Below are 8,692 nucleotides of genomic sequence, written 5' to 3'. Positions count from 1 at the left end.
GTTTGGCAAGTGTACCATATTAGTATTTTTGAAATGGTGTGCACAAATCTGATGGAAAGCATGTTGTCTTTTGCTGTAACAAAAGTAGTAGTCTTTGATGGTGATATTTTTGAAGAAATACTATAGGCAAGATGAAGTCATGGGCTAACCAAAGCCTCTAGAATCGATCATCTGGGGGCCTTGATTTTCTGTCCAGATACATTTTGTCAGTAGCTTTTGAGATATTTCAGTCAGGATCAAATAATGGCAGACTGATGTGGCCACAATTCTAAATAACTATGCAGAACACTGTGTAAGACTGAGATATCATAATGATAAACATTTCATTGATTGAAACTTGAGTGAGTTTGAGAGGTCACCATTGTATTTTAAGCTTTTGATTTGATGGAGAAAAGGAAAAAAATGGCCACGGAAGAGGGTTAAGTAATATGTTTGAGAAAGAAAGCAACAAAGCAGCATGCAGTACATGAACTGTTGCAAGATAAAGGATGTTACATAACAACACAAGCAATATCCTTCTGTGGTTTCACAGTTATTTACTTTACATTCTTATCATCCCATTTGATGTGTGCTCCACTCCAGTATAGTTTGTGCAGTAGTATGGACATTTTTATTTGGAGACATCTGCTGCTGCTTTTGTATGTAACAGAACTAGATGACATTTGCCTAGTGGTGCCTAAAGCACATTTCAAGAGCCAGCGCCATTTAGTTCCTTTATATTCAAGTGAAGGCAGTCATCTTTATGGCAGATATCTCCATTACTCTATTACTCTGCAACTCAAACTAATCTAGATTGTTCAATGGGCCCTATAATGCAAATTTGTAAGGTTATTTTATTTATTTAGTGCTTCTACAGTGACATGTTAAGATGCTTTTCACCCTCCGTCTGAAATCAGAGCCAAGTGTGCTCTGACTGGTTAGCCGGCTAGCTCTGTTGTGACTGGTCAACCGCTTAGAGATGTTCTGCCCCTTACCCTATCACATACAATGTGTTTGAGCGCGAGCCAATAGAAGCGTGAGTGTTACATAGTGATGTAATTATGTCCCGGAACTAAACAAAGGGGTCCTTCTGATGTGAACTTTGGGGTTTTAGCCTTTGCAGACCATTTACATGCACTCAAACCTATATAACTGTCAGGATCTCGACACAAACATGATGAACCCAAATGCACGACCCAAAGACAAAGTCTTGAATGTAAAATGTTTTAATTTTAATTTCACAGATCAGGTAATCCCTCTTAACAGAGTAGGTACTGGAATAAACAAAAAGCACTCACAAGGAGGAAAAAACTAGGCATAACAAAAAGAAAACTTGAGAAAAACTTAAGCCTACACAATTAACCAAAGAAACAAAACCTGACATGAGTGAAAGCGATCCTTTCTGAGCTGAGGTATGGCACGACACAACACGACCATTCTGAGAAACAAACAAGACGAACTGACACAGGACAGGGGGAGACAGGACTATTTAAACATGAGGTGAGTGGGAACAGGTGGAAACAATCAGGGGCAGGGCAGACACTGATGATGGTGGGAAAAACACACACGGGGAGGAAGAAACAGGGCCTGAAATGAAAGACAAGAGGTAGGTACAAAATAAAACAGGAAATGACAGACAAAATACATGAACATAACTAACACATTTGACGAGACACAACAATAACACACTACAGGAAAGGGACAAACCCAAAAAGCACAATAGGGCCCCTTTAAATAGCAACATGTATGTTATGTATGTAACAAGAAAAATATGTGTTTTTGATTTTGTGGTGAGCTATCGCTTTGAAAGTGAATAATAAATACAAGCATACAACCAAAGAAAACAACACATGAACTGACATGAAACTGTCTCTTTAAATATTTGGTCACTCAATCAGCATATCTTAGCTCATCGCACTTCAATATCATAAACATTACGTTTTTTTTCTAAAAATAGATGAACAAGATGAAGAGTTGATATCCAAGTACAATTTGTAAATGGATGTCCGGGTTTCAGAGTCACTGTCCTCCTGGTTTTCATCCTCAGGCTCTGGTCAGTATCTGTTAGAGCCTTATCACTCTGCAGCGTTTACTCAAGAACACACAAATGTGACCCAGAGCTTACAGCTAACAGCTTTTAATTGGATCATTATGAATGTATTTTCTGTCATCATCTTCTTGCTCTGCATCATCACTAATAGGCTTTGAGCAACAGCTGTTTTCTGGACACTGCCGTACTGGGTGCACTCTGCGTGTTGTTTAAGTGCAGTAGAAAAAAGGAAATTGGGTGATAATAAATACATTTGTATATTTTATCACTATGTTATATCCTGACAGCAGCATTAAACTAATCCAAAAGCACAATAACAGTTAAAGGTAGGGTAGGTAAGAATGGAGAAAACAGCTCCAGTGCGCAATAATTGGAAAGTATGCAGCCGAAATAAATCTGCCCCTTCCTTCAGACTTCCTTACAGAGCTCCTCCTCCAACACACATGACATGAATGTTCACATGACCAATGAGGGCACGAGATAAGGTTGTGCACAGATGGAAGGCTGACAGGCAGGTAGGCCATCCAGTTACTTTAGCCGGGCCGGCTCAGATGATTGGTCGTGCTTTTTACAGTACTACGGCTTCCACAGATGATATTGTTTTATGTATTTATTGTCAAAGCACTTAAGATATTCATTGCTATCGGGATGTTAAGAGCATTCCATGGAATATAACAAAAAGTGTTTCTGAAGTCAATTAGGCCTACCTACCCCACCTTTAAGCTTATGTAAACAAATGAACAGATAAGAGCCAAAAGAGTAAATCTATTTACATAGTTATTCTTTTGCTTGAGTATTCTCTTAAAGCAAAAGTCAACTCCAGAAAATCCAGAAAAAAAGCGTTCTCGTATTTGTGCTGAAAGAAGCCTCAAGGTGCTGGAGGAGATGTCTCTGTGAGGACATACGACTGATGTCTTGATGACTTCTGTCTCCTGAAAGGATAGACAAAACATTTATTAAAAAAACATTAACATTTACAATACTAATTTAATGGTATCTATCTAAAATTAAAATAAACAACACGTATGTAACACAGACATTGGTGATATTGGGCTGATAGTCACACTACTGCAGACATCAACCTTTTAAATACACGCTATATTCACATCTAGATTTGATTATTGGAATAATTCAAGCAACAGACTCTGCATGCAGACTGTGGAAGATGCATCTGTCTAAATGTAAAATCAAATGATAGTTATTAAAAAAATCACTGATCATCTATAAGGGGAGTAAATAACTCACCTTGACAAGAGAAAGGCCACTATGGCAACTAAAGCCAGGATAACACAGACAGTCACTCCAATAATCAGCAATCTCTTTCCTGAAGACTCGGATGGGTCCGTTGCTGGGGTGGACAGACAAAAACCATTAGAGTCATATAAAACGGTCTCTGGCAGAATTATTTTATACATGTTAATAGCTAGACCTTAATAATAATAATAATATATTAATTTTATATAGCGCTTTTCTGGACCCAAAGACGCTTTACATTTGGGAGGGGGGGTATACAAACAAAACAACAACAAACAAAAAACAAAAACAAAAAAAAAACATCCTGGTGCTGATGGACCTACAGTGTAAAGGTATTTCATAAGGCTGAGCTTCATGGCAGCAAAGCTATATATATAGTGTTTATTTGTACTGGATAAAATGCAAAATAGACCCAGTATTCAAACTAAATATTTACATGGTAAGTCATACTTTTTTTTTATGCATCTCAAAGGTAGAGAAGATATATGTAGTTTGAAAATGATACCTTAATAAGTGTTTGGTGCTCTGGTGGAAGAATGGGTTCCTTTAATTATCACTTTTCTCCTTGTTTTACATAAGAACCGACACAACTGTTGCTGCTGAAATGGATCAGTGGCCAACCAATTATAATTGTACCTTAATGAGGGTGATAAAGGTCCTTTTTTGTGATTGTCATAGGTTATGGTATGCAAAATGACGAATCAGTCACCTCTTGTTATGTAAGCACTGACTCCTTTTTAGAAATATCAATTTATTTTCTATGTTTTGTTCGTTTGTTGTTGAATATTAGATGAGGTGTTATTTTGGGCCTATGTCCTGCTGAACTTGGTTCCACAAAAAACTGGCAGGCTACGTATTGACCCACCTTCTGGATCTGTGAGTTTCACACTCTCAGTCTGTGATCCATGTCTGTTCCGAGCCTCGCAGCAGTGCAGCCCATATTCTTCAGCGGAGATGTTGGCACTGCTGAGTGTCGGGCCTCGTCCTGTAGGTGTAGCCGGAGATTTTCTGCCTCGATTAAAGCTTTTGTCGGCTGCCAGAAGACATGCTGCCCCCTGGTACCAGGTGTATGTGTGGACAGGAGGGTTAGCATCGCTGCTGCAGGTCAGAGTCACAGGAAGCCCGTTCTGTAGCTCTGCAGCAGGAGAGACTGAGACCGCTGTGTTGCGAGGAGAGTCTGGACAGGATGGAGATGAAAAGTCAGTTACACCCTGTTTCAAATCATATGGGATTCTGTGAAGACACTTAGTACTAATAATATATTCATTAAAATAAATCGAGAAAAAAATATACAGTGATGTTTCTTTATGTAGAATTTCTCAGTGAAAATATACATTATGTAAGATATTACATGTCTGGACCTATATATTCTGTTGAGTGGATACTATCCCAAATGTTTTCAACAATCTTCAAACCTATAGAAATTCTTAACTGTAATCAAAGGAATGATCCAAATACATTAAACGTCTAGATCTTCATGAGAAAAAAAGCTGAGGGATTGTTTTTTAATGTTTAACTGCTTCTCTCTTTGTTTTTTCTCAGTTTAAATCACTGGGTCAGTTTGTTTAAGAGAGGAGGAGAAGTCGGCAGATAATTTGGCACCCGATAAATACCAGCCTAACACCTGGATCTCAACTCTACATAAAAACAAGCTCAGCAAACGTTTAGTGGCAACCCTGCAAAAACCTCTGTGGATAATTTGGCTACCTGTTAAAGCCTACTGAACAACGAACAATGGTGAAAGCCCAATCAGAGATAGCTGACTGCAATGGTGGAGAAGACAACAACTCTCATAATCCCATGCTACTTCTCCATATCACCAAACTGTCTTTTGTTGTTGTTTTGATGAGAGACGCATAGTTGCGTAAAACTACATATTGTTTGTTGGTTCATAATAGAAATATCAATTTAAATGGGAATACACCTTCACTTACATTCTACATCAATAGGCAGCATTGTTGAGTTCTGCTCTTTATCTCCAGTCTGTATCTGACAGTAGTAGCTGCCAGAGTCTCCAGGTGTCACCTCACTGATGTCCCACACCTGTCCAGTGTGTCTCGGGGTGCTGCTTGTGCTCTTGTACCATCTGAAGAGGGCCTGGGGACTGGCCGCAGGGCTGCCACAGGCCAGACGCAGGGCCACGCCTTCTGTGATGTCACTGGAGGGACTCGCTGACACCGTGACTGCACTGGAGGAGTCTGGAGAAAACGAGGTGTATTAAGTTGTCTCATATTCAAGAATAAAACGAACTTAAGTGATTTGTGAAAAATAACTGTATGATGATCTCTGTTCAGGGCTTTGGCCAGGATTTTAGAAATACTGAGGTAAAGGTCCACTAACCTGCCATATGACACATTAAAAACATGTTTAGTCTATTGTTTTATATATATTTTCCCTGTGGAACATAAAACCTTTAACTGTTCTATTTGTGCATCTACTCTACCTTGAAGTTTAAAAGGTGGGAATAAAATGTAAATCCTTATTAATTAATGATCCATATTTAATGTGTAATGTTTCAAAATAAGATAGTTAAAAAATAAAACTAATTTCAGATCTCTTTATTTTAAGCAGAATAAATATAGAGAATGTGACCTCTGTGTGGACTAGCTGACCTTAAAACAGTAAACTCCTGCCTCCAGGTTGTTTTTCACAAGCCTCTATTCATTTCAAAGGTGTTGCATGCTTCACCATTGATGCTTGTTTTGTTCCTCCAACCAGTGGTTCAACTGTTCATGACCAAACAACAAACCTTTGTTTTTGTTCATTTGTTCATGGTGCAAGTTGAACTTAATAGTTGAAAAGTTGAAAATCTTTAACTTTTCAACTTTTCACTGGTAATTATTACTGCATTATACCAACAAAACAAGAGAGTGACTTGACACAGACGTTGGTCCATCATTTCTTAAGAATATTGCATGATTTACCTCACACAAACACAATGAAGTTGCTTTTCAACAGGCTCTAATACCTTGCTTTAGGAGTTCAGCAAATACATGTTTCCAGTGAGTCTCTGGGCTGTGTGGCTGTGTGGGACTTTGATCATTTGGGTACGGAATTAAGACTGTCTTGAAACACAAGCATTATTAAGGCTTCTGGTCAGTTTCAGTTCTCCTTCACATAAATAGCAGACAGAGTTGCAAAAAGGAAGTGTTTCCTTCTCCACGCGATGGTGATTAAACATCAACACATGTCATCCAAATATTAAAGTCAACCAATTCGCAAAGTACAACATTTATTTTTTCTTAAATCCTTTGCAACTCAAACAACAAATGATGAGCTATGCATCGATAATGAAGGATGAAGATCATTTTGTGGATTATAGTATTACTGTTGGTGATGAGTTGTGGCATTAGTTGTGAATGAAATATTCCCACCTGCCACTAGGAGCTGTACTCCTTTCTGCTCTGGCATCTTCTGAGTGGGGTGGCTGGTGATGAGGTAAAACACATACGCTCCACTGTCTGACTTCCTCAGGTCAGAAATCCTCAGAGAACAGTTTTTGGTTCCTGGTTGTGGGTACTCCACCCTGTTCTGGTAGGATGGATGTAGGAATATACCGGCACTGTGGAAGACATATCTGAGACAGATAGACAGATTTATTTAGTTTGGTTTAATCCTCTTCTATAAGTTCTTGCAGACATTTTTGCGGATGTTTTTGTGCATCTTCAACAAGACCTTGATGTGATACAGCGACTGTCTTCGAGACACCAGATCTCAGACGAAACGTTGTACTCTCCTCCTCCTCCTCCACCCTAATTGAGATGATTAGACAGAGTTTCTATTGAAGGAGCTTTTGAACAAGGGCTAAAGCGCCATTTAATACCACATAATTATGCTTATGTTAACCTGATGCTCGATGTTTAAATCCTTCCATCAATTGTAGTAAAATAAGTTAGTTTATTTAAATTATTCTTGATCAAACCCCTGCAGCTGCACATTTAAGAGCCTTGCAAAGAAAGACTTCCTGCTGAAGAAACAGGATACGTTGCAACTGCTAACAAAGCCTTCTTTATACCTGAGCAGAGAGCCGTCCCTCAGCCTCAGAAGAAGGGAAGTCATAGGAACAAGGGAGAACCACAGAGGAACCAATCACAGCAGAAATAGGATTGGAGGGAAGACTAACTGACCAATCACCTGCAAGAACACCTGAGGGGGAAGATATAGATTATACATTATAACAGGTTTTTATATCATAACCACTAAGTTACATGACAAGGGTCTAACATTTACGCAAGTTACTGTATTTTTCTTCAACATTATTTACCTAAGATGATCCAGATATACAGATCAAATTAACTGACGTATCTGAGTGTACCTGCATTACAAGTTTTGCTGCAATGTACAACACTGTGTTTTGGTCAATAATATAAGAATAAAACAATACAAAAATAAGCCACAGGGTGAAATGTACAAATATTTTTTTTATTGGAACTAGTATATAGATTAGATATAATATGCATGCAGCTCTGGTGCCACTGAAACCATCTTCAAGCAGTTGTGACATCAGTTTTATGATTTATAAGCTGCATTAATTTCGCTATATGCATGTCAAGCCAAAACTTTAGTTTAAATATGTATTTTACCTTTCAGAGACAGTGTGAGCAGCAGCCAGCAGCTCACTCGTCCACCCATCTTCTATTCCAGCTGTTTTGTTTTGGTCCCCTGATTTTCCACCCTCAGACACCTGCCCTTTCTTCTCCTTTGGCTTCAACTGTCTGCCCTCCTCTGCTTTTTGGTGATGTGCTTGCTTCCTGTAGAGCAAAGAATTATGGGTCGGATTGTCCAACTTCCTTTTTATTTTCTCTGCAACAGGGAACTGGGATTAAAGGCTATAAATACTTTATTACAAGTAAATATCCTACATTTAAAAATGTAAATACAAAAGTTTTGGATTGAAAATTAGTACAAAAACTACAGTACTCGTTATGCAGAATGGCAATTATTTTTGGATAATAGATAATGTTACTGATGCACATTTAGTGATCAATTAATGTAATTAATTTCTCTTTGTTGGAGTTCAACAGACACTGGAATTGAATGGCTGCCATACATGTAGAGATTGAGATGTAAGAAACATTTTGATTGATCTCTTAATTTTGTCCACGCTATCCACCGTTTTAAGGTACATCTTTACACTAAACCTGGCCCCCATTAAGTTATTATCCCGTTTCGTTGTGTGTTCTATTCTATTCTATTATAGAACACACAACGACACGGGATAATTCGCACAGTGTGTTCACCTGCAGCAGGTCAGCAATCTGGGTCCACTCAGAAATGCACCGTGACGTCACTGGTGCCCCTCTCCTCTGCGCAGCTGACCGCTCACAGGACGACCACACAAGAACCCGCAGACAAAGATGCGATAAACTTTCATTAACTTCGTCTCAGATAGAACAGGCTTCCAAATGT

The 8,692-nt window shown here is 38.7% G+C and overlaps 1 protein-coding gene across 1 annotated transcript; it reads right to left on the bottom strand.

Moving 5' to 3' along the window:
- Window positions 1-1,617: 1,617 nt before the first annotated feature.
- On the bottom strand, window positions 1,618-8,659 carry cd22 (cd22 molecule). Its single transcript, XM_034207680.1, has 9 exons — window positions 8,524-8,659; window positions 7,867-8,034; window positions 7,299-7,429; window positions 6,959-7,035; window positions 6,658-6,860; window positions 5,218-5,481; window positions 4,149-4,460; window positions 3,275-3,377; window positions 1,618-2,961 (listed from the first exon to the last, which is right to left on the bottom strand). The coding sequence occupies exons 2-9, from the start codon at window positions 7,913-7,915 to the stop codon at window positions 2,898-2,900; spliced, it is 1,203 nt and encodes a 400-aa protein (XP_034063571.1). The 5' UTR covers window positions 7,916-8,034; window positions 8,524-8,659; the 3' UTR covers window positions 1,618-2,897.
- Between the last annotated feature and the right edge of the window lie 33 nt (window positions 8,660-8,692).

The sequence above is a fragment of the Gymnodraco acuticeps genome, unplaced genomic scaffold (genome assembly GCF_902827175.1).
Source record: "Gymnodraco acuticeps unplaced genomic scaffold, fGymAcu1.1, whole genome shotgun sequence".
NCBI lineage: Eukaryota > Metazoa > Chordata > Actinopteri > Perciformes > Bathydraconidae > Gymnodraco > Gymnodraco acuticeps.
The sequence above is the reverse complement of the archived record's forward strand: the minus strand, read 5'-3'. Positions and strand labels throughout refer to the sequence as shown.

What these genes read in the sequence shown, in the direction of transcription:
- cd22 (XM_034207680.1), bottom strand. Translation starts at nt 7,915, where the DNA reads ATGGGTGGACGAGTGAGCTGCTGGCTGCTGCTCACACTGTCTCTGAAA. An exon ending in AGGGACGGCTCTCTGCTCAG is followed by an intron (nt 7,036 to 7,298) that starts GTATAAAGAAGG and finishes CATCTCAATTAG; the next exon opens with GGTGGAGGAGGAGGAGGAGA. An exon ending in GTGGCCTTTCTCTTGTCAAG is followed by an intron (nt 2,962 to 3,274) that starts GTGAGTTATTTA and finishes CTATCCTTTCAG; the next exon opens with GAGACAGAAGTCATCAAGAC.